This window comes from Microtus ochrogaster, unplaced genomic scaffold (assembly GCF_000317375.1).
Source record: "Microtus ochrogaster isolate Prairie Vole_2 unplaced genomic scaffold, MicOch1.0 UNK153, whole genome shotgun sequence".
Lineage (NCBI taxonomy): Eukaryota > Metazoa > Chordata > Mammalia > Rodentia > Cricetidae > Microtus > Microtus ochrogaster.
This window is the reverse complement of record NW_004949251.1, coordinates 109,503-135,523: the sequence shown is the minus strand read 5'-3', so window position 1 is coordinate 135,523 and position 26,021 is coordinate 109,503. Positions and strand designations below refer to the sequence as shown.

General features: G+C 45.7%; 1 protein-coding gene across 3 annotated transcripts; it reads right to left on the bottom strand.

Moving 5' to 3' along the window:
* Positions 1 to 95: 95 nt before the first annotated feature.
* On the bottom strand, positions 96 to 25,999 carry Znf777 (zinc finger protein 777). Of its 3 annotated transcripts, none has more exons than XM_026778447.1 (6): positions 25,856 to 25,999; positions 22,164 to 23,021; positions 20,895 to 21,021; positions 16,331 to 16,444; positions 4,592 to 4,843; positions 96 to 1,675 (listed from the first exon to the last, which is right to left on the bottom strand). In XM_026778447.1, exons 2-6 carry the CDS (start codon positions 23,004 to 23,006, stop codon positions 504 to 506), a joined length of 2,508 nt encoding a protein of 835 aa, XP_026634248.1. In that variant the 5' UTR covers positions 23,007 to 23,021; positions 25,856 to 25,999; the 3' UTR covers positions 96 to 503. The 3 variants fall into 3 exon arrangements, with proteins under 3 accessions (XP_026634248.1, XP_026634247.1, XP_005372060.1); XM_026778446.1 differs by lacking the exon at positions 25,856 to 25,999 and adding an exon at positions 24,241 to 24,505; XM_005372003.3 differs by lacking the exon at positions 25,856 to 25,999 and adding an exon at positions 23,354 to 23,371.
* Between the last annotated feature and the right edge of the window lie 22 nt (positions 26,000 to 26,021).

The following is a 26,021-nucleotide window of genomic DNA, read 5'->3' as shown; positions in this document are numbered from 1 at the left end:
CTAGGTACATGGCCCTCGGCCACTCCAGCCCCTCCCCTTACAAACCAAACAAGAACAGCAAACAGGAAACGCTCATCTTTTAAAAATTACTCTATTATTATCAAATAGAACCACAGTATCCAAAAGGTAATTAGAAAGTTCTATCCCGGACTAAATGGCCCTGCATCGCCGCCTGTGAGTGGCTGGCAGCCAAATCACTGCCCCCGTGCAGATTGTTTTCATCCATTTTATTGTCAAGGAAATTAACAGCCTGAAGGGGTTCCCCAGGCCCAAGAGCTCCCCCCCTGGGACCCTGGGGGGAAGCAGGCAACAAGCGACCTGGTTTCACTACCCGTCCTGGGGAGAAGGGACAGGAGGGGAGGAGGGTTCACAGCAGAAGGACTTGGGGCGCCCCGCTCCCGCCCACTGGGCTCAGCCTGGGGGCAACTGAGGCACCGGTCCCAGGGGCCGTAGACCCTTGCACCTAGCAGCTCATCTGGCCGGGGCAGGGGCGGGGCGCATGCTCACTCGCCCGTGTGGGTCCGCAGGTGGTATTTGAGCGACTGTTTGTAGCGGAAGCACTTGGCGCAGTGCGTGCAGGGGTAGGGCCGCTCGCCAGTGTGTGCTCGCTGGTGCTCCAACAGGTGGTGTTTCTGCGTGAAGCGCTTGCCACACTCGGCGCAGTGGTAGGGCCGCTCACCCGTGTGGATGCGCCGGTGTTCCAGCAGGTGGTGTTTGCGGATGAAGCTCTTGCCGCATTCGGGGCATGCATGCGGCCGTTCACGCGAGTGCACGCGGCAGTGGTTGGTGAGCTTAGATTTTTCGCTGAAGCTCTTCTCGCACTCTGGGCACTTGAAGGGCCTTTCGCCGGTGTGAGTCCGCTGGTGGCGCAGCAGGTGCGATGGGCGGCTGAAGCTCTTGCCGCACAGGCTGCAAATGAAGGAGACCTCGTGCTTGCCAGCATGCACACGCTGGTGGATCACCAGGCTGATGTGCAAGCGGAAGCTCTTCTTGCATTCCGGGCACGTGTAGGGCCTCTCTCCGGTATGTGTGATCTGGTGCTTGGTCAGACTTGACTTGTGGCTGAAGCTGCTGTCACACTCGGGACACTTGTAGGGCTTGGGGCCACCACCACTGCCTGAGCTGGGCGACTTGGGGCGCGGCTTGAGCGAGTGCTTGGGATTGAAGGCTGACCCGCGCTCCGGGGAGACGTAGCCGCTGCGCACCCTGTGGATGCGCTGGTGAAGTGTGAGTTGCTGCTTGTGGCGGAAGCTGATCTCACACTCGGCACACTCATAGGGCCCCTCCTTGATGTGGTTGCGCTGGTGGATGATAAGGTTAATCTTCAGCCGAAAGCTCTTGCCGCACTCCATGCAAGTGAAGGGCCGCTCGCCTCGTCGATTCCGCTGCTGCTGGCTGGAGGACCCACGGTTCTCACCCAGGTGCCGCTCACCATGCCCATGTGAATGCCCATGAAGGCTGGGTGCCAGCCTCTTCACTGCTGGGTTGCCCAGCTGCAGGGGTGGGGGGCTCTCCTCGCCCTCGGGGGACATCTCCCCAGGAAGGGGGGTCTGGTACATACTGGCCTCGTACCTCCCGGATAGCTGCCCAAGGGATTGCAAGTGCTGTGGCAGCTCATCCTCCTCTTCTTCTTCCTCATCCTCCTCCTGCTCCTCAGTCTTTATCACGATCCCCTCTGCTCCAAGGTTAGAAAAAAAGAGTTTAGCCATTATCTAGAACCCTGATCCTGGATAAGCACAAGGCTTAATCCTCATCCACACCAACAAACATTGTGCTACACACACACACACACACACACACACACCCCTTGATACATAAATATATTTATCCAAATTCCTCCTTTTGGGAAAATCTAGTCCCATGATTCCTACCTTTGGATGACCAGTTGTGAAACCCAAAACTAAACAGGGCTCTTGGTGCCCTGGTACTCCTAATACGAAGTAGCTGGAGGATCACGCCCCAGTGGGAAAGAAACCAGCCCTGAGAACCATCACACCATGCCTGAGCTTGTGCACATAGACTCCACTTCTCCTTTCGGTGCACCTGGGGCCTAGCGTGGCAATGGTCTCAAAGGGCACTGCAGAATCAACATCCTTCTCCTGCAGACAGTTCTTCCTCCCCGAGCCCACCTGTTTTTCTCCTCGTCATGCCTTCATTCACCCACCTCCATTAATTCCTCCCTCCTTCTCAGTCTCTCTGCCTTGCAGTGTGATCTTGACCTGTGAGTGACATTCGACACAACTGAGCTCTTCTCTACTGGGACTCGGGCTCTGGTTTTCTGGCAACCCAGGAACTACAGACGCAGGTCTCAGAGACCAGCGTTGAGGCCTCCTTCAGGGTCCAGAGTGCAGCGCCCTGCAGTGCGCCTGGTGGATTCCCTGGACCTCCAAGTCTGGCTTGTTCCCATAGGACCTAAATAAAGCCAAGTTCTACAGGGGTCCCTGAGAATCTACACGACATCTGACTCATTCAAATTTCTCCAGGTGTTTTATAGTCAGGTATTTGGCATTTCCTAACCAGTGTTAATTGTTTCGCTTTTGAGACAGAGTCTCTCTAGGTAGCCCTGGCTGATCTTGAACTCAAGAGTTCACCCATCTCTGCCTCTTAAGGATTAAAGAGTGCTACCTTGCTCAGATATCTTTTGTGAAAATAACATTTCTTCCCTTCCTTTCCTCCCTCCAAACCCTCCCATTTACTCCTCCTTGCTCTTTTCAAATTCATGGCTTCCTTTCTAGCTGTTATTACACACCACCACACCATAATACATACACACACACAATTTCCTAACTATAACCCACTCAGTCTGTATAATATTACTCAGCTATTTTATTGTCTTTTAATTGTGTATCTGTGTATGGGTAAGGGATCCCACTGGAGCTGGAGTTGCAGGCAATTTTGAGCTGCCAACATGAGTGCTGGGAACTGTCTGTCCTCTTAACCACTGACCTATGTCTCCAGTACAGTTTTTATTTTTATTTATTTATTTTTTAATATTTATTGTGTATACAATATTCTGTTGTGTATATCTACAGGCCAGAAGAGGGCACCAGACCTCTTTACAGATGGTTGTGAGCCACCATGTGGTTGCCGGGAATTGAACTCAGGACCTTTGTAAGAGCAGGCAATGCTCTTAACCACTGAGCCATCTCTCCAGCCTTCCAGTACAGTTTTTAAATTCTAACAAAATCTTTCTAGAGAATTTTACACCTGTCTTTTGTACCTGAGCACTGCATGACCCTTTGGGGGTCAAAAGACCCTTTTACAGAGATCATCTAAGATCACTGGAAGACACAGATATAGATTATCATAACAGTAGCAAAATTACAGTTATGAAGTAGGGCCGAAAATAATTTTATGGTTGGGGCCACCACAACGTGAGGGACTGTGTTAAAGGTCACAGTGTTAGGAAGAGCGAGAACTACTACCCTAAAGCTTGTCAACTGCAGTGTTGGACAGGCAGCACAGGTGTGCTGAGTGAGCCTCCAGACCTGGCCTCCGGGCACTTATTTAAATCTAATAAATTAGATGCTAATCATTTGACCAAGCTTACGGTGAGATCTTTATTAACTGAAAAGACGTAGATTACAGCCAGGTGAGGTGGCACATGTTTGCACTCTCAGCACTGGGAAGGCTGAGGCAGGAGGGATCAAGAACAAGGCCAATCTAAGCTACAACTGGAAGCCCTCAGTCTCAAAACAAACAAATAAACAAAACACAAAGAGCCAACCAGTGAAAACTGGAGTACCAATAAAAAACTGTCAGGAAGGATATTCCAGGATCAGCACTGAATGCCCACTGGTACAATACTATACTCCCGGGGAGCAGAATGAAGACACTGGGATTATGTAGTTACAAGCACTGTGGCCAGAGCCAAACAGAGAAGGACAGGAATCTCTCTCTTTTTAAGAGTTTAAAAGGAAAACCCCAGGACAGGCAAGCTATAAATCTCAGCAGCTGCTCAGAGGAGGAGAATGGAGAAATGAAGGAAAAGCTATGCTGTTTGAGTTAGGCTGGCATGGAGGTCAGAGAGACACTCCAGAGAAAGACTAAAGAGAAAGCACACTCAGACTCTGGCCAGTATTGGGGAGCTGGGGTGGGGGAGGATGGGCGGGGAAAGAAAAGAGGAGAGTTAACCCTTTCTAGGTTAGGACTCAGAATGGTAGGCAGAGTCAGCAGACCCTTGTATAGGCTCACAAGGACTGTCCATGTTGTTTTTAAAACATGCTTTTCTTGCAGGGTGTGTTGGCACAAACTTTCATTCCCAGCACTAGAAGGCTAGCCTAGGCTACTTAGTGAGACCTTGTCTCAAAAACAGACAACACTATGCAAATAAAACAAAGCAAAACAAAACTACCAAACTCCAAAGTCACAGCAGCATGAGATAAATATAAATGAGAAGGGAGTTCGAGCTCTGCCACTGCCTGTGCGACCTTGGACGTGCTCTGACCTCATCTGTCTCTGAGTTCTTGTTTGTGCCAATCTTGGGCAGACCAACTTCTTTCCTAGGCTGGGAGATTCTAACAAATCCTGAATTTATTAGGACCCTTTCACAGAGGACAGGCCCTCTGCAGCCCCACAACGCAGAACTCACCCGTGCAGTTTCTCTGCTGCACCAGCATCTGTTTGAGCTCGCTGAACTCGCTGGAGCCCTCAGTGGACTCCTCCAGTGTGTTCTCTTGTTCCTGCATGTCCAGGTCTGGCTGCTCTCCACAGGGGTCACCCAGCTCTGAGTCCTGAAAGCCGTGTTCCTCCACTTGTCCCATCAGCGGCTCTGGTGTCTCCAGTTCTTCTGAGCCCTCATCATTGGTCTGCACCTCGATCTTAATCACGATGCCGTCGTGTGCTGAGGGAAGGTGAGCACACAGAGCAGTCATGCCACCTCCCCAGGTTTCTACAGCCCTAGCATTACATTCCAACAGGTCTTTTTAATAGAGACCCTAAAAAATACAATAGAGTTCATGGTGAGCAGAAAGAATTTTCTGGACACTTTGTAGTCTAGAATACTATTACAAATTGGAGTCGAGTTATAATAATAAAAACTTTATTCCCTATAAATTCTAAGTTGTTTAAAAAATTGTTTCACTTTTCACGTCAGGCAACCAAAACCCAGTTTCTCTCTTGCTGGTCCATCTATGCACCAAAGACCATAAAAGGTGGGCTGTCTCCTCACTTCTCAATCTGACCGGGTTCTGGCAGACAGACTCCCAGGTCCTCCTCTTGGCCCACATCATTTACCAGCACAGGTATGACTGGGGGGGGGGTGTCCTGGGTTGTCTGTTTTTAACCAGACAGAACACCACTAGATACATGGCTGTAATATTTGCGCTTTCTTGCACAGATCTATATTAATTTCAGATGGGCTTTATAGATACAGCATCACTCTACACAAATGGGAGCACATTACACACTTTTGTTTTTCAGTGCAGTCTTTTTTTCTCCTATTAATTTGCTTTCTCCTCTCAATGCACCATTAGGACCATGTAGATGATGCCTGTTATTAGCTACGATTGACTCCATGCTTATATAGTTACATTCATATCAGCATATATACCTTAATTTTATTCTTGGGTCACTGTTAAGAGTTCAAATAAAACAGCCTCTTTCTCTCCTCTGTGATCAACTATCTTGTAGACATCCCTTCAAGCCAATATTCCACAGAGCTAACCAGTCTTTTAAATGATCCATATATCCCATCCTGTGGCTCATATGTAATTTAGCAAGTTATTCTCTAATGGAAAAATATTTTTCTGTCCTCATCTTTTGCTACAGTAAACAATACTACAACAAACATGTTTATATTCCCAATTACAAAACAGTGGTTTCATTTCTATGATACCGAAGACTGCAATGGCAGCTCACCTTTCCACTGCATCCCTGACAACAACATTTGCATATGATCCTTTTCTTCAACAAATGCAAAAAGTGGCAACTTTGATTCTATTTCTTTTTTGTTGTTGTTTTTGGTTTTTGAAACAAGGTCTCACCATGTAGCCCTGGCTGGCCTGGAAATCACTGTGTAGACCAGGCCAGCCTGGAACTCAAAGATCTGCCTGCCTCGGCCTCGGAAACGCTATGATTACAGGCACTAACACTGGAGTGCACCAATACGCTGGCTGATTACATTTCTTGGCTAGGGAGGTTTTTTTTTTTTTCCTTCTCAGATCATGCTTTAATGGAGTGCCCTTGGTTGAGGGAGAGCAGGAAGCGAGGGGCGGCTAGGGAGGTTTATATATGATTTCCTTTACCTACTGGTCCTTCAGAATGATTGTGTAGTAAGTACTACCTATTTTTAATTTTTTAAAGAGATAAGTTTATCTACACCTCTTAGAGATGGAGGCAGGAGGATCAAGAATTTGGGTCATCCTTGGCCGCATGTACTCTCAAGTGCTGAGCTGTCTCTCTAGCTCCTCTTTTTCACTTTTTAGAGAGGCTCACGCTAAATTCTCCACACAGTCTTTGAACTTACTCCAGTCCTTTCAGGTCTTAAATTTGTGGTTTTCCTGCCCCAGTCTCCCAAACTTCCAGTGCTGGTGGTCTAGGTATCTTAGGTATCTTCTAAAGGAGCGGGTCCCACCTTCCCAAGGCTGCGATTTTCTAACAGTTCCTCATGTTGTGATGACCCCAACTATAAAATTATTTGTTGCTACTTCATAACTAATTTTCTGCTGTTTGTAGAGGTTTGCCCTTGAGAACCACTGTTCTGTGGGCTCACATGCAATCCTATGTACTAGTATTGGAGGTGGTGAAAAGATGGGCAGATTGGGGGCACTACTGCGGTGAAGGCGGCGACGCTGGCTATGAAAGATCGCAGTTCCTCTCCTCTCATCTACAGCATGCCATCTGCTGTGCTAGGATGGAGCCAGGACTTCTGAGAGTAACGAGGTGCTGGCGACAAGCACTCGGCAGTCAAAACTGTAAGTTAAATACATGGGCTTTCTCTTCCAGCGTCAGGGTCTCACTTTTCAACTCAGGCTGGTCTGGAGCCCAGGAGGACCTGGAATTAGCTTGTAGCCAAGGATGACCTGAGCTCTTTTCCCAACCTCTACCTCCTGGGTACTGACCCTACAGTGACAAAATGTCTATAACAGAACTGTTTTCTGTATAAATTACCACATTTGGGGTAGTTTGATAGAGCAATAAGAACAGTTAACTCTGTCCCCAGGTATGCCCGCTCTCTATAACAGAACTGTTTTCTGTATAAATTACCACATTTGGGGTAGTTTGATAGAGCAGTAAGAACAGTTAACTCTGTCCCCAGGTATGCCCGCTCTCTTTCCTCACCGCTGTTTGTCTTCATTCTGGAGGTCCTCAAGTTGTGCCTTTCCCCGGCCTTCAGCCCCCCAGATACACAACTTCCCTAACCTGCATAAACTCCTGAAAGTAGTTTACTTACTACTCCCTAAAACAACATTTCAAAACAGTCTCTTTGCACGTTTTTGAATAAATATATATGTAAACTGGGTCATCACTATAATCCTGGCACTCGGGGCGCTGAGGCAGTATTGTCACAAACTTGAGGCCAATCTGGGATGCACTGAGATTGTCTTAAAAAAAAAAACTTACAACAAAAATATAATTTCTAGAGTGAACACTGAGACAGAAATGAGTTTTTCCCCATTCCTTAAGGTCATCAATGGAATCTAAAAACTCCAGCAGTTTTAAATTCATTATTTGTTTAAAAATACAGACAGACAAGCTGGGATCTTTTTTTTATAATTATACATATAATTTATTACACACACACACACACACACACACACACACACACACACACACACACACACACACACACAGAGTGTTGTGTGCATGTTTGCATGCAGGCCAGAAGAGGGCACCAGATCTCATGATAGATGGCTGTGAGTCACTATGTGGTTGCTGGGAATTGAACTCATGACCTCTGGAAGAACAGCCAATGATCTTAACTTCTGAGCCATCTCTCCGGCCCAACAGCTGGGATCTTAACTCCACTCCCACTTGGCCCCACGAATGCTATCCAAATCAAATGCTCTTCCATGCTCAGGAGCCTTTTGCTGATCACCTCATAGGCCACAAGAATGTTTCTGAAAATTGAAATATAATCTTGTTTTCACTGCTAATAGTCACAAGGCTGTACATGTTCATTTCTTCCTGGTTGAAGTTATCCTTAGCGTCAATTATGCAGAATGATAAACAGTTATCTAATATGGAAAATAAAAAAGTTTGGAAACAAATCTAAAGATAAGGAGAATTTTTTCTCAATTAGTTCAATTACAAGAGAATAAACATATATTCTTACTGTATAATTAGACAGATTAGAATCAGGTCTACTCTGTTTTCCATGTTTTTACAGACACAGGTACTGTGGAAGGTGCTCAGTTGGGAAATGTCATTTGATTCTTTGAACTTACTACAAAAACCATGGGGTTGAGGCATCATTAAAAATTGTTCTTTATGGCCAGTGGCCGACAATTATGTTCTTTTGGTTTTTTGGTAAAGCAAAATATTGCAAAAAACCCAACTTGCAAAAGGCCTGCCACACAGTTTCAAGAGCCCTTCTGCACATGTCTTCCGCCAGCTTGGATCATGTGGGTGGTGAAGCAGAGGGCTCACCTCAGAGAAGCCCCATGTAAGATTAGGATGGGCAGGGTGTCCACCTTAGAGATGCTCCATGTAAGACAGGCAGGGATGCCCTCGTATTTCTTGTGGTCCACGGGTTTGGAACCTGGGATCTAATGCAAGCCAGACATGTCTACCACTGAGCTGTGCTCCCAGCCCCTATTTTACTTTTTGTTGTTGTTTTTGTTTTTTGGGGGGTACAGGGTTTCTCTGTGAAGCCCTGGATGTCCTGGAACTCACTGTGTAGACCAGGCTGGTCTCAAACTCACAGGGATCTGCCTCCCGAGAGCTAGGATTAAAGGTATGCACCACCACCGCCTGGCATTTTACTTTTTAAATTTGAGACACACACCTTAAATGTGAATAATGAAATCATATTAGTTCTGTATTAGAAAAAAGTCTGGGTGTATATACACTTGCTGTCTGGTTGTTCACACAAACATTAAATGCTCCACATCCACATCAATTATAAGCTTCTGCTGTTAAATCTTTTGCTATGTAGCCCAGGCTGGCCAACTAGAACTTGCGGTTCTTTTGCCACTGTATCATGATGCTGGGATTACAGGTCTGTGCTGCCATGACGAGTTACTTTATGACAGTTATGTGTCTATGCTGTTGAGTTGGCACATGTACCACACTTGCACAGGAGGTCAGAGGACAGCTTTTAGGTCTGGGTTCTTGCTGTGGAATAACCCTTTTATACACTGTGAACATGTATTGCTATTATTAGTAGTAAAGAGCTGACAAGCCAACAGCTAGGCAAGAAGAGGCCAAGAAATTTATTTAATCTGTGATGCTATGTCTGGGCTAGCCTCATTGCTGTGGGGACCCTCCTGCCTCTGTAGCCCAACTGTTGGGAGGACAAACATGTATTACTGTACCTGGCTGGACTGATTTTTAATCTCTATAATTGCTTTTCATAAAGACTGTTAAGAAACAGAAAAACTATCCTACAAACTGATTTTGAATATATAAGGGTTACTGTTAATGGAAATTATGCAGTGTTATATTTGGAGAAACTTAAATAATTGCTTATGTTTCACATTTTCTTTGTTTTGTTTTGTTCTCTAGTTTTAAAAGTTGTTCAAATACCTTCAGGGTTAGCCCAGTCCTCTCCTGCCTCCTCTGCCTTCCAGGTGCTGGGATTCCAGACATGTACTACCACATCCTGCTTCTCTTTTTACTTCTAACAGCCACTCACTAAGCTGCCCAGCCGGGCCATGAACTATGGATCCAACTCTCTCATCTTCCTCATAGGCTGGCATTATCGGTTTTTACCAGTTTTTAAGAAGCCCACCGGCCTAAGTCTAGTGTTCACAGTATTTACTGAATAAAATGTCCCAATATTTCTGTAGTTGATGATGTGAAACTCAGACATCATAAAGAAAATGACCAATTAATCTCAAAGAAAAACTTAAAATGGTTATACCAACACAAATATAAATACTATATACAAAAGTACTTCCCACCTTAGGGAAATATTTTCATAGATATAATAGATAGGAGCTAATATCTTTGATTTTATTTATTTATTTATTTATTTAGAGAGACTTGAAACTCACAGAGATCTGCCTACCTCAGCTTCCCACTGCTGGGAGAGGTGTTTGTCTAGCTTCCACCTGCCAAAAGCTTAGTTCATAAAGAGTCACCACCAAGCATTCCTTTGATGTTTAAAACATCTTTAGAATAGCACTTGGGAGGTGGTAGGATCAGGAGTTCAAGGCCAGCCTGGGGCTATGAGACCCTGATACCACTAACAGAAAGCTTTTAGAAATCAATGAAAAGAAATAATCTCATTGAATGGGAGGCGGTGGCAGGGAGGAGGCAGAAATCTTTAATAAATAAATAAATTAAATAAAAAAGAAATAATCTCAAAGAAGAAAAGGAGGAGTAAAAGAGTTAACAGAGTCAGACACAAAGGAAAGGCTGTGTGCACGTCAGTCTTCTGTGAGCTGAAGAGCGGCATCAGAATATGGTTCATACCAGGTTCTCAACCTGTGGGTTTTGCTGAACTATCCTTCCACAGGGGTTACTGGTATAGGAGGTCCTTCTGTTTTTATGTTGCTTTCATTGGTAAATAAAGAAACTGCCTTGGCCTTTTGATAGGGCAGAGCTTAGGTAGGCATGGAGAAGACAGAACTGAGTGCTGAGAAGGACAGACAGAGAGAAGCCATGGATCTCTTGCCTAAGACGGACACTGGTTAGAATCTTGCTGGTAAGCCACAGTCACGTGCTGATACACATTAATGGAGATGGGTTAAACTAATATGTAAGAGTTAGCCAATAAGAAGTTAGAGCTAATGGGTCAGGCAGTGTTTAAATGAACATAGTTTCTGTGTGATTATTTCGGGCGTAAGCTAGTCGGGCAGCCAGGACAAACAAAGGGACCACCCCCTCTCGTGCAACAGGCCACAGATCACATATCCTGTGTATCAGATATTTACACTGTGATTCATAACAGTAATAAAATTACAGCTATGAAATATTTTATTTCATTGGGGTTCACCACGTGAGGAACTGTATTAAAGAGTCACAGCGTTAGGAAGGTTGAAAAGGTTTATACCCATAACTCCTGCAAGTCATACAAAGCTAAATTCTGATTACTGACCAGAGTGTATGGCATTACTTTCATATTTAGATGAAAGCAGAGAGACTGGGGTAGTAGTTGAAGGGTATCTGCCAATATTTATTAAATGTTTAAATGGGCTCAGCCTTTGACCTAGAAAACCCATTTTTAAAAGTTTCAGGACACTGCAGAGAGATACTAATAAGGAAGGGTCTTTACTGGGTCTACTAAATGCTTATCAACAGGAAAGTCTACAAATAAAATAAACTACTTTGCCTGGCTCAGATACTTAGCAAAAACAGCTGGCAAGTGATGTGCTTCTCTAATATCTGTTTTGCTCTACTTGTTTTATAGTAGAGTACATTTATAATGTAAAACATATGTATACGCATGTATTAGAATACTAGAAAGAATAAAAAGGTGACTTAGGATTTTACTCTTGTCATCCCACCCCACCCCGACTTTTCTCTGAGAAGCGCTGGTATAAACAGTATTCTGATGCCCTTCGTCAGCTCTCAGAAGACTGATGTGCTTCAGTACTGTCGCACGCTGCCAGCTGTTCTACAGACAGGGTCTCAGGTAGCTCAGGCTGGCCTCAAACGCACTAGGTAGCCAGGGATTCCAAGGATCCATGCTTTTTACCTCCTGGCTCCTAAAAACACACTTGAATGGACACTTCTTGAGCCTGTTGGACAGGACTGTCTCCTCCAACCCCCTCACTAGCTACCAGATTTCTCATGGTTTCAGTAAGCCTGATGTGGAGTCACAGCCAGCGTTGCTTGTGTCTGCAGCTGGCTTTCTCCCTAGAGGTGATCATCTTTTCTTTTGCTTTGCTCACTGTTAATGGTCACACACTCAGCTCCAAATTCTCCTCAATCCCCTCAGCTATGTAACTCCACACTCAAAGCATTCACACATATGTAGCAATTATTTAGTTTCCTCTACTTGTAAAAATTCTAGAACCTTCTGGTGTGGCCAGGATCTTTCACAGAGTCCCACTTTATCTTAATTTTCTTTACCATTTCTTCCTTCCTTTTCTCCCCCCTTTTATTTGTTGGAGGTTGAGGGAGTGGCAGTGAGTTTGATAGCCTGGTATACACAGAGAGCACCAGAACAGCAAAGACTACACAGAGAGACCTTGTTTCAAACAAAACAAACAACAACAACAACTTGGGTTCAATTCCAAGTCATGGTGGCTCAAACTGTCAATAACTCCAGTTTCAGAGGACCCAATGCCCTTTTCTATCCTTCATGGACACCAGGCATGCATGTGGTATACACAGATTTACATTCGAGTAAAATACCCATACACATAAAATAAATAGAAAACACCCTAGGGAGATGGCTCAGTGGTTAAAGTGTTTGTTACATAGGTAACCACTTTGGATCAGCAGAAACTATGCAAATGCTGGCTGGGCATAGTGGCCCTGTAATCCCAGTATAAGGAAGGCAGAGACAAGGATACCGGAACTAGCCATATCAGTGAGCTCTGGGTTCAATATGAGACTCTACTTCAATACATAAGGTGAAGAGCAATTGAAGAAGACTCTTGACATCATACACAGACACAGGAACCTACATACATATATGTATGCACACTGTACATACATACATAGAAAAATTAAGATAAAACAAGACCTGGGGACTGGGCAGTAGTGGTGCATGCCTTTAATCCCAGCATCCAGGAGGCAGAGGCAGGTGGAACTCTGAGTTAAAGGCCAGCCTGGTCTACAGAGTGAGTTCCAGGACAGCCAAAAGCTACACAAAGAAACCCTGTCATGAAAACTTAACTGTTGCCGGGCAGTGGTGGTGCACGCCTTTAATCCCAGCACTCGGGAGGCAGAGGCAGGCTGATCTCTGTGAGTTTGAGGCCAACCTGGCCTACAAGAGCTAGTTCCAGGACAGGCTCCAAACCAGAAAAAGAAAATTTAACTGTCTCTGGTTCAGACCCCTGCTTCTGAACTCCACTCTGTTCAGCAGCTTTCTCCCTGGGGTCTCCACCCACATGTTCAAAAGTGAATTTTTGTTGTTTCTCTTCTTCATGTCTCTCATCTTCCCCGTGAGCTGGGTCAGGGGCTAGAAACCATCCTCTGCATCCTCCACTCCCCTACTCACATCCACCAGTCACTAAGCTTCTCTTGGCCAACAGTCAAGACAAATCTTGCAAATAGCCACTGCTCCCCCGGGCTGTGCCAAGGCCTCTACGCACTGCCATCTCCCAGCTTCCATATCTTCCCTTCAATCAGTTCTCCTAGGAGCAAGGCTTGGCAGCAAACATTTTTACCCGCTAAGTCATCTTACCAGTCCGTATGATGCCTTTCTGACCCCCCAAGCTCCGCAAAACCTTCTGTGTTTTGTCTTGCAATCTGGTTGCTTCTTGTGACAGCTGCATTACAGGAGGTGATTGTGGTTTTTCTGTTTTATTTTAAAGACTTACTCTACTTATGTGTACATCTGTGTGCACCGAGGTCATGTGCACACACCATGTTCATAAGCATGCTTGAGGATGACAGTGAATCCCCTAGAGCTGGAATGGTAGGCAGCTGTGCACCATCTGATGTGGATGCAGGGAACTGAATGTGGGTTCTCTCCAAGAGCTGTCCGTGCTAATGGCTGAGCCTCTTTCCAGTGCGGTGACTATTTACATATAGCGTAGAAGTGGCTGCTAGAACTGGTCCTCCCTACTGGGGTGTATAAGCCTTAGTGAGAGCAAGGACCTCTTGGGTACCCAGCTATGGACAAAATACCTGATATAAAAACAAATCTGATGAACTAAATAATAAACAAACAAGTGAATCTTATGGTATAAAAATTCTTCATGTGATGTCAGAGGTGACAGAAAGCATATGATACACATAGTATTTTTTTAAAGATCAAATCTAGGGACTTGTACATACTAAACAGGCATTCTTTTTTTTAATTATTTATTTTATGTGCACTGGTGTTTTGCCTGTATGTATGTCTATGTGAGGATATCAAATTTTGGAGTTATAGACAGTTGTGAGCTTCCATGTGGGTGTTGGGAATTGAACTCAGGTCCTCTGCAAGAGCAGTCAGTGCTCTTAACCACTGAGCCATCCCTCCAGCCCAATACATAGTATTTTTTAACTGTATTTTAGATTCTGTTCAATGTTACAGACTCTCTCAAAGGACATTATTAAGTCAAATGTATTAATGTTTTAAAAATGTTTAAAACGTATGAGAATACTTATTTCTGCCACGCCTTCTGGCTTGTTTTGTTCTTGCAGGGCTGTGAGATATTTGTAAGTGCAAATATCTGAATTTTCTTTGGACCTCTTAGGGGTCAAAAGCACTGAATGAATATACTGAAGCGGCTCATAAAACTGTCAGTCTTGACATGTGGAACTAAGAAAATTCTGTTTCTAGATGCCTGTTTGGTAGCATAGGAACCAGAACCTTTGGACCTGGTTCAGGGTTGCCTCTGCCGCCTCTTGCTAGTGAGGAGACACTGGACAGATTATCCCAGATATGTATAAAGCACCTACAGTTTCTCAGGCTGCAACTGTCTGTAGCTAAGTATGTGGCGCAATGGTCCTGCTCCTACTGATGTCAGCTCCAAGGGCTGGGAAGGAGAAGAGCAACAAGTAACACAGTACAGCTGTCTCCATGAGGCCAGTGCCTCTGCGGAAGCTCAGGCCTGGACAAGTGTGCCAGACTGAACCAAGCTCAGGGCAAGTTGGCCTGGTCATTTGCTGTTCACGTCGGACCCTACTCAATGGGAGGCCCATCTGTGATACAGATGACAAAAGTAGACAGACGAAGAGTTGGATGCTACCAGTGCAGCCCTGGACCTCAAAACCAGTGGGGCAACAGTCCTATTTTCAGGGTTTTGACCACAATAAGCCTCCCTGCCTCTGAGTTCTTCCACACAGAATCTCTCTATTCCACCCAATTCTTATTTTCAGATGTGGTCACTCAAACCTTTAAAGTACAGATTTTCAAACCCTGCCTCGAAAAAACAAACAAAAAAAAAAAATAAAATAAAGTACAGATTTTCCTCCAACCAACATGTAGCCCTAGACGAACCCCTGACTTCATCTACTTTCAAATTCATCTATTTTTATCTGTGGTATTGAGTTGGGGTAAGCCTCACCCCTTCATCTGATGTTTAGCATCGAGTGCATGGGCCAAGCATCCATGGCCTGACCCCTCTGAGGCTGGGAGCCCAAAAACCTATTTTGCCTTGGGTTGTTTCTTGTAGTCTTCAAATCAATGACATCACTCATAACAAAGTCTGTCTGCTGGTCACTGAGTTCCCCAGCAGGATAATCTCCTGATTTCCTTTCTGAAAGCAATAGAATCCCCAATGCTGTTCTAGTCTTCTTTTTCTTTTAGCTCTGGCTGTATTGTAACTCACTCTGTAGACCAGGCTAGCCTCGAACTCATAGATCCACCTGCCTCTGCCTCCTTAGTGGAGGAATTAGAGGTGTGGCTGATGTTCTATTATTCTTTTTTTTTTTTTAAGTTTTTTCGAGACAGGGTTTCTCTGTGGTTTTGGAGCCTGTCCTGGAACTCCCTTTGTAGACCAGGCTGGTCTCGAACTCACAGAGATCCGCCTGCCTCTGCCTCCCGAGTGCTGGGATTAAAGGCGTGCGCCACCACCGCCCAGCATGTTCTATTATTCTTGATGGTTACATTCCCCCCTGAAGGAAAATGGGATGCTTCTACTCAAAATCTCTGGGGCAAGTGATACAAGTCCAAAGGAAAGTCCCCAGGCAGAGCCTACAAAACTGATGCACCAAGATATCGCTCACAGTGAGTGTGTGCAGGCTACTACCTAGTAAAGTCCATTCCTGTCCTCTACTCTGAAGGCATAGCCTTCTATGGGAAATCTAGGAGGAACGAGCCTAATACAGGAATGTCTTCTCTGTGATTCTTCCCGCAAAAAGGAATGGGTCATGTCAAAAAGAAACCCAACCAAACAAACAACAACAAAAACTCTATGCACTCCTACTTATCAGCTAGGGGCTCCTGGTGGTCATAGGAGCTCCAGGAAGACATCTATCTGCAGGCCTCCTTCCTCAACAGCTTGCCATCATATCATGCTTTTCAGATCCTCTTTTACTGTGGCACCCCAAACTGTAGCCACCTGACTACTGGAAGGCCCAGGATGTAGGGCCCTGGGACATCCATTCATTTGCCACTCACCAGCACTGGGGTCTGTGGGTGTCTCACCCTCCTCAGAGTCCTCTTGCTCCTGCATGGCTGGCCTTTCTCCACGCTCCATCTGTGACATGAGGTCTGGTTTGGATATTGCATAGTCTGGGCAGAAGGAAGGAAAGAAAATATTCCATGGTAAGAGGTGGCACTGTATTCTGTAAAGGTATCATTTGAGGGGATGTGACCTAGAACAGCCCTTCTTCCACAGACTAGCAATGCTGGAAAATAAATGGGCAAGTATCCAGCCTCTTGCTCCAGGCCCACTGTGCACGCGTGTTTCATGCTGTTCACAGGTACTGAAGCTTGCTCAGGAGCTTCATGACAAAATTCTGATTGTATGAAGCAAGAACTAATTCTGATAAAGTATAAAATTCATAAAACAAAATACTGATAGAGTTTCTTATATAGAAAACGGTTGCATATCATGATGGCTCATGTCTGTAATGCCAGCACTTGGGAGGCGGAGACAGAACTGTTGTGAGTCCAATGCTGGCTTGGGCCACAGAGGGAGAGCCTGTACCCAAGAAAAAAAATTTAAAAACAAAATAAGAGGCCAGATGTATGGCATGCACACTTAAATCTCAGTACTGGGAGACAGAGGTAAGCAGAGCTCTGTGAATTCAAGGTGAGCCTGGGCTATACTGTGAGTTTCAGGTTGGCCAAGGCTACATAGTGAAACCCTGTTTACAAAAGAAAAAGAAAAAGTTAGGGCAGGCATGCAGCTCAGTGGTAAAACATGTGCTTTACATATATGAGACCCTAGGTTCAATTCTCAATACTTCTCAAAAAGTTTAAGATTATTTTAAAATAAAAAGATGAAGAAATGTGGCAGAAATGTTAGAAACATACACACTCATCACATATAGCAAATGATTAATTCATAATTATACAGAAGCAACCTTTATAATCAGTGAAAAAGGAGCAAAAGTATGAATAGGTAATTCACAGGAGACAAATGACTTGCAATCACATAGAAAAAATGTACAACTTCACTAACCACCAAATAAATACACTCGAATAAAAATAGTATCAGTTTTTCATTATCGAAAGGACAAATATTTGCCTATATTAAGTACTTGGAACGGAGAGGAATCAGGAGTTCAAGGTCAGCACATCTGAGGCAAGTCTGGGTTACAAAATCTTGTCTCACAAAACAAAACACGACAGAGATTTAAAACAAGAGAATAAACAAAGGTGTGAAGAAATCCATTCTCATGTGCCGCTGCAGACAAGACACCATTCAGCCATCTAGGAGGCACCACGGGGGTACATCTCTCACCCCAAGCCCACTCCACATCTGTACTGTCGATCACTGGGTCGATGCACAGATTTACAGGGCTGTTTATCACAACAGCAGCAAGACGCAGAAGCAGCATGGCTCAGCAGCTGTACAGTCAAAAGCCAGAGTTCAGAGGGCTAGAGAAAAGGCTCAGGGGTTAAGAACACTTGTTGCTCTTGCAGACAATCAGGTTAGGTTTCTAGAACCTACGTGGTGGCTCACAATCACCTTTAACTCGAGTTCTAGGGGAGTTCAATGCCTTCTTCTGATCTCCATGGGCACCAGGCATGCATGTGGTACACATGCTAACATGAAGGCAAAACAATCAAAACATATTTTTTTTAAAAAAGCCACAGTTCACCTGGATACTGTACCTTCTTTCCAAGGGTTGTAGCCTACAGGTGCTGATAAAGAAAGCTGTCCCTTGGTCCAATGTAAGGTACTGTAAGTGAATGGTTGCCTTTGTGCAAACTCCACACTACATGTGTAAGATGAGAAAGGACACAATCTAAAGGGGACACTTCCTTTGTGGGGTGGCGATAGCGAGTGCATAGTGGTTGTTCTTTGTTACCGCAAATTGGTAACTTTTCATAATTATGACGGTATTTAAAAAAAAACATAAATTTTTAAGAAGAGTAATGTTAATCTATGTTAACCTATGTTAACTATGTTAACCTATGTTAAATCAGTTTGCTTAAGTCTACAGGCATTTTTGCCTACACGTCTGTTTGTCCACCATGTATACAGTGCTATAGAGGCAAGAGGGCATCAGATCCTTTGGAACTGAAGTTACACATGGTTGTGAGCTACCTGTGGGTGCTGAGAATCAAATCCAGGTCTTCGGGAAGAGCAGCAGGTGCTTGTAATATAAGCTCTCTCTCCGGGCCCCGTATTTATTTAGTTTTATTTTATGTGTATAAATGTTTGCTTACATGTCTGTATGTGTACCATGTGTGCCTCATACCCACAGAGGCCACAGATAGTTGCCACGTGGGTGCTGGGAACCAAACTGAAGTCCTTTGCAAGAGCAGCAAGTGCTCTTAACTGCTGAGACACCTCTAGCACCTGAATCAAAGTCTTTGTCCAACAGTGTACTCAGCATGCAAACATTTCTCTCGTGCTTGTGCTTCTGGGTGGGGTACGCAGGCGTACTCACCTGTTTGCATGTATGGGAGCCAGAGTTTCACATCTGGTGTCCTTCTCTTTACTTTCCCTCATTCTTTGTTTTTCGAGACAGGGTTTCTCTGTGGCTTTGAAGCCTGTCCTGGAACTTGCTCTGTAGACCAGGCTGGCTTCGAACTCTCGGAGATCCTCTTGCCTCTGCCTCAGGAGTGCTTGGATTAAAGGTGTGTGCTACCACCACCCATCTCCTTCCTCATTTTCGAGACGGGGTCTCTCCCTGACCCTGAAGCTGTTTTGACTAGACTGGCTAGTAAAGCTCCAGGCGCCTCCAGCACTGGGGATACAGATATACATCACTGTGTCTCGCTTTTATGTTGAGTAGTGGCAATCTTAACTCAGGTTTCCTGTGCTGGCACAGCAAGCTCTTTATCTACTGAGACCCTCAGATTTTTCTTTTATCTTTATAAAAAAATGTACACATGTGAGAAAAGGATACATACGAAAGAAAGTCCATCTTTCAATTTTCTTGTCCCTTCATGTTTTTAATGAAAACAAGAACCAACAGACCTTGGTATATAAGACAGACTTCTATGAGACTGTGACTTCCTAATGCGGACCAGGACCCTGGGGCCATATGGCCTCAGTAAGTGAGTATTCAGCTGTATGGGTAAGAAAACTAGGTCTCTGGTCTTGTCCTCAGTCCCTCACTACATGTTATTCTTGGGAAGCATTTCACACCCTGATGACACACAGTAGGCCCTCAGTACACCTGTCTCTTCTACAGACTTTCCTTTCAATAATAATTTCCTAGATAAATGATCTTGTGAGCAGGATCCAGGGAAATGTTCTGATGGAGAAGCCCACCATCGTCTAGCCAGCTTTCCCCTGCTGCCCCAAGTGCTTCTCCAGAGTGTGGTGTCTCTATGTACAGATTGTTCCAGCTGTGCCATACTGATATACAAGAGTATGTGAGAGGCTTGCTTTTGTTGTTCTTGTTTTATTAAACAATTTAAAAAATATTATTTTTATTAATTTTAATAATAAAATTAATTTTAATTAAAAATATTTTTTAAAAAACATTTTTTATTATGTATACAATATTCTGTCTGTGTATGCCTGCAGGCCAGAAAAGGGCACCAGATCCCATTACAAATGGTTGTGAGCCACCCTCTGGTTTCTGGGAATTGAACTCAGAACCTTTGGATGAATAGCCAATGCTCTTAACCTCTGAGCCATCTCTCCAGCCCCCTAATGTTACTCTTTTTAAAAGAAGAAATTATCTTATTTTTAATTACATGTACATGTATGTTTGTGTACATGTGATTCCAGGTGCCTATAAAGTTCAGAAGAGAGTGTTAGACCTTTGGAGCTGGCCTTACACGTAGTTGTAGGCTACCTGATGTGTGTGCTGGGAACTTTTAACCACTGAGCAACTCTAACCCATCTGTGGCACTCTTTAAAATTCTGTTTGCAGGCGGGGAGATGGTTCCGGTGGTAAAGTGCCTGCTCATTATGAATGAGAACAAGGCTCGATTCCCAGCACCCATGTAAAAGCCAGGTGAGGTGGTGACCATCTGCAACCCTAGTGCTGGTGGGGTCGGGGGTTGGGGGAAACAGAGAGGTCCCAGAAGCACACTGGCCAGCCAGCCTAGTCAGGTGAACTAGCTCAGTGACAGGCCTCATCTCAAAAAACTAAAAACAACATTTGACATTGACCGCTGGCCTCCACGTGCAGACATGCACACAACATAATATACACATACACAAAAACTAAGTAAAATTCTCTCTGAAGCAAGGTGTGGTAGTGCATGTCTATAATCTCAACATTCAGGAAGTTGAGGCAGCAGGATTATAAATTCAAGAGCAGTCTGGGATAAATGGTTGTTTCAGGCTAGCCTCTCTCAACAGAAAGATCCTATTAAACTTATCATATACACGGCAGTGCATTTCTATAATCCTGGTACTAGGGAGGCAGAATCTGGAGGATCTCAGCGAGTTTGAGGCCAGCCTGATCTACGCAGCAAGTTCTAGGTCAGCCAGGGCAGCTCTATAACAACAAAACAATTCATACATACAAACCTAAACCCAAACAAGTACCCCCACCAATGAACCAAATAAAACCAAAACCAAACCAAATGTTTGCCTTCTTACCCATAGAGACCAGAGACTCATAGTTGCCCCTCATTACATTCTTATAGAGCTCCTTCTGCCACTCAGAGAGGTTTCCCCATTCCTGCTCGGAGAAATGGACGGCGACATCATCAAATGTGACAGGGACCTGAAACCAAACAACTGGGTCAGAAAAGACCAAAGGGATCTAATACCACAGACTGTTAAATGCCAGCTCCCCTTCTTAAGGACGGGAGAGGAAAGCCTTCCTCCCCTGCCCTTGCTTAGGGCGTTTACGGACTGGAGGATTCATCTTGCCCGGGGCCTTTCCCTGACTTTAAAACACGTGGCACCAGTAGCAACAGGGAACCTGCAGGAAATTCAGACTCTTAGGCCTTGCCCTGGACCTTCAGAGACCAGTGTGCCTTTAGTGAGGTCCTAGAGTTCTAATGCACACCAGCCCTCAGGAGGTACTGGTTTACAGTCTGTTTGGAACAAAAAGAAAACTGGTCTACACTCATGTTCCTTTAGAGCCGTCTGGAAAATAAGATGAAAGCCTGGTTCTTAGCTCCTCAAGGATACTTCCTGAACAAGCTTTTTTGGCATTAAAGATTTAGAAGTAAACTGACAAAAAAAAAAAAAAAAAAAAACATGTCAGAGAGCACAAAACCTCTAACAGTGAAACCACATTCTTCTGCTGTGCCATCTGAGGGGAAAGCATTAAACATTGCTCATTGGTACCATTGTCCCTTGGTACCTGCAAGGGATTGTTCCAGAACCTCAGGATACCAAAGTCTGCAGATGCTGAAGTCCTTATATATAATGGTACAGTAATTTCATAAAACCTATAAAAAGCTCCAGCACTTTAAATCATCCCTGGATGGCATGCAATGCTGCCCCAGTGTGAATGCTGGGTACAGTTGCTACAATTTATCACTCAGGAACAGCTAGAGGAACTTGTTCATGTTTAGTGCAGACATATTAACCTGGAGTGGGATGAAGTCAAAGTGCAGAACCAGAGTGTGCGGAGGGCAGACTGGAAGGGCAGGCTCTACACAGTCTTCCAAGCCTTCCTTCTGCATCTTACCTCAGGCTCTGGGAAGGGCATCGCTCACTGCTTTGTAAGTGAACTTTCATACCACTCTGTGCTTTTAACAACAGCAGAAGAGGCAATACTGGACAGCAGGGAGCCTTACTTCTTAATTTTCCTTTCCCAACCATCACCTTCCCTTTCTTTCAACTGAACTAAACCCCTAAGCCAGGTTCCCCGGCAGACGTTTTCCTCGGGAAGACCCCAGTGAATGGCTCTACCTTGGGAACTTCTCCATTGCTGCCTGGGGGTAGCCGCAGGATCCAGAAATTTCTGTTTTTCAGCAGATTCTCCATGTTCTCCAGGCGCCGCTGCAGCAGCCCGTACTCCTGCAGTAAAGTCCCCAGGACGACCCACTTGCTCTCCAGATGGTTTGCAAACTCCACAGCCGTTCTCTCACAGTCTGCTATCTTCTTCTCATTTGTCCCTGTCCTGCTCTCCAGGGTCAGCAGCCGCATGGCCTGGGCCTCCAGTTTCCTCTCCACCGCTTGCACGGCAGCCCACACAGCCAGGCGAGTGATCTCTGTGGTGGGCAGTGGCTGCTCCTTCTGGGCTGTAGAGGAGGTAGGAAAAGAAGTGTCCTTTTGCGAAGTGGGACTCTGGAGCAGGGCATCCATGTCAGTCTCCGGAACTGTGGGCGACAGAGTCAGCGAGTCTTTCTCAGGAACCTCAGGAGAGTGGGGTGGAGCTTCCTGATGTTGGATGGAGTGGGAAAGGAGAGGGGTCCCCTGACCAGCAGCTGAAGGAGGGTACTGGGTTTCTTCTTGGGAAGCCAGGGATACCTGGTGGTGTGTGTCTTGCTCAGAGGTGGCAGGATACAGGAGTGAAGGTCCCTTCTGGAGAACATGTGACATGTGGCCAGAAGTCTCTTGCTTAGGAGTACTGTCAGTCTGGGGCAGGGGACCTTGCCGGGGGGCGGTGGGAGACAAGGAAGGAATTTCTTTGGGGGGAAGAATGCAAGAAGGGAACACAGTTTCTCTGGGGAGTCCAGCAGGGGCCTGATGTACAGACTCTTCGTGTGGAACGCCGGAGAATGACAGAGGTGATGAGTGTTCGTCCTCCATGTCCAGCTGCTGGACCTGTGTTCAAGGAGAGAAGGACAGACAGGATTAAAGGTCATAGTCTCCAGCTGGCAAAACAAATCCAAGAAACAGGCATTCATGCTAAAATGCCCTCAGTTTCTGCACAATAAGACATTCCAAGGAAGCAAATGTCTTCCGACAGTGGCACTGATGTAGACGTCGATGGTAAAGCTATTAGGGACACCACATAAAGGACGGCCATGCCACCTTCTGTTTCCCACAGAGCCACGCTGCCCCCGACACGTTCAGATATGATGAACGGTGTGCAGGCGGAAAGGGGACGGGGACGGGGAGAAATCAGAGCACTCGGCTGCTGGTCCCATCAATACCTATCGCTGCCCTTTCCACTATGGCCTGCTTGTTTGTCTGCAGAGGCTGGGGCTTGGGGCAAGGCAACTGGCTTCTGCTCCAAGTGAAGGACACTGAGATAAGGTGACGGGTCACACAGGCAATTCAGCCTCCTCAGGAGTCCAGGTTTCCTAGGTAGATGGCCGACTGGGACAGGTGTACATTGCTGGGCTCTTGAGGTAGGGAATGAGGGAGAAGACAGGCCTACCATGAGGGAAGCCGTGCAGATATTACACTAGTTTTAAGTGTGACAAGGGTGTTAGGGACCAGAGGCAGAATAAAGATGTGGTTCCTTTTGGCACTCTGATCCCCATCTTGCCACATCCACGTTAAAATCTTGAACCACGAGGGAGCTGGAGCCATGCTCTTCCGTGAGTGCCTCGTCCATTTATCTAGTCATTCAATACCTTTACCGGATCTACACGGAGTTTTTCTGTAACCATTTTTGTTCTTTTCTTCATACTATTCCTTCAAGGACTCCCTGCTCAGCCTCTGTGTTCTCTACAAGAGTGTTCTGTAAGGAAATTAACCCTCGCTCGATAAATGGCTGTGGAGTGAGCCAACTGTACATTGATAAGCTGAAAAGACTAGGTAAGTAACGAGGCTCCTTTTGCCATATATGGACGGCTCGTCTAAACGCCAGGCCTCCCATAGCTGTCTTTCTTATGGCTCCTCATTGATTCACGTGACTTCACCACAGTAGCAATATACTTTTAAGCCAAGGACCAAAGATTTTGAGACTTTGTCCAGCGCAGATCTTTGAGAAAGTACGACCCATAACTGTTATATGGGAACTTATTAGGAGGGTAAATACTTAGGATTTATTATGTGCCATAAACTGTGTAAGCGTTTCAAAGGATTACCTCACCTGAGCCCCACAAAACTTGATGAACTGCATGCTACTGGAGTTATCCACCTTTAGCCTACGAAAACACGGAAAATAGGAGAGGTCACATGTGCCTTGCCTCAGGTCACACGGACTCTAGGCCTCAATTATAGACAGGTAGCTGATAGGTGTGAGCCAAGTCAGAGGCTTGGTGATTTAACACTTATGGGAGGCTTACCACAGGCACATGGGGATGGAAGGCCCTATCCCTTAAAGACATTGCTGACTATGGTGGTGTCGAGATCCCCTAGGAAACCTAATGCAAGAGATGAGTTGTCAACACACACACAGATGCATACTTCTGCAGACACTGAGAGTGGTCAAGGACATCTTAACTCTCGCCCTTCATTGTTGAGTTGGTAGCAAGACTAGACAGATTCCTTAGATGGAAGCCTCACTCACACAGGTAAAGAAACCAACAGAGCCAACACAAGAGGTACATTAAGTATGTCTACCTGAGGGCTATTTGCCTACAATTAGTAGGAAGAAGGAAAAAATATCTGGAGGGCAGGTTAGGTGCCTGCCTAACACAAAGTTTTAACTCAAACAAGAAAAAAAGGCTCATTATAGTAAATAAAGCCAACAGGGCAAGACATCTCTATTAGCCAGTTGAATCTGAGCTCAAAGGAAAATAGTATATTTTGTTTCCTCTTTTTAGGGACCTGGAGTGCTGGAAAGGGGTGAAGAATCACAAGGCCAGTTCTTTTCCCCTTCTTCTACTTAAGTCCTGATACAATGTCATCAGTTCCAGTAAACCTGTGGCTTGATCTTACCCTTAAATAAAGATACCTAAAACGAACAAGCTCAAATCCTCAAACTCCTAGAAGAGAGAGGAAGGTTAGAACTCCTCTGCGCCACAGTTCATAGATTCTACCTGTCTCTCTTTCTCCCTCCTAGTATGATTAAGAGAATGGGGGCTCCAGGATCCATGCCAACATACTAGAAAAGCGCATAACGAAACACATCAGACTTCTTACAAAAGATGTGGCATTTTTCTTACATGACCCAGGATGGTTCCGCCAGAATTACATGCCATGAAAGGGTTCTGGAGACCTAGAGGTAGGCAGGTTTTTTAAAAAAATCTTCGTTTTATTTCCCATGAGTTTTGTTATTGTTATTTTAAGAACTGCGAGGCTTTTAGAAAGCCATCTATCCCAGCTCTTCCTAAACACATGGGAAACAGGCTCAAAGGCACGGACCCCCTGCAGCAAACCTGCCTAGCAGAGATAGGGTGCCTCAGAGAGCACATTAGGTGGGAGAGTGTTTAATTATTGAATGACCCTCTGAAGTGGTACGTCAACCTCTTAGGTGCTCACTCGCCAGACCCCATCCATCCATACCCCAAGTTTGATTCGGGGCCCTCCTGATGCAGACGCTGTGGGTCACAAGGCCCCCCCACATCAGAGATGCTGGGCTGGGCGCTGCCCGACCTTCCCCTCCTCCCCCGACGGGCCGCAGCCAGTGCTCAGCCAGCCCAGGCCGCCCACCCCGGTGAAGCCACCGCCAGCGCCGCCCCCTCCCCGTCCAGGCCCGCAGCACGCAGGGCAGGCCTCAACGGAGCTGCGGGCACCCAGCCCGGGCCGACTCGCTACGTGACCTTGGGGCAGGCAGGGCAGGTCGCCGCCGGGTGTCCGTGCCTCAGTGTCTCCGCTCTGCGAAATGGGAGAGCCGCGTCAGCGCCGCGCCCAGGCCGGGAGCCGCTCCGCGGGGCCGAGCTCTGCGGAAAACGTGCCGCCGGCCACCCCGACGGACGCAGCGCCGGC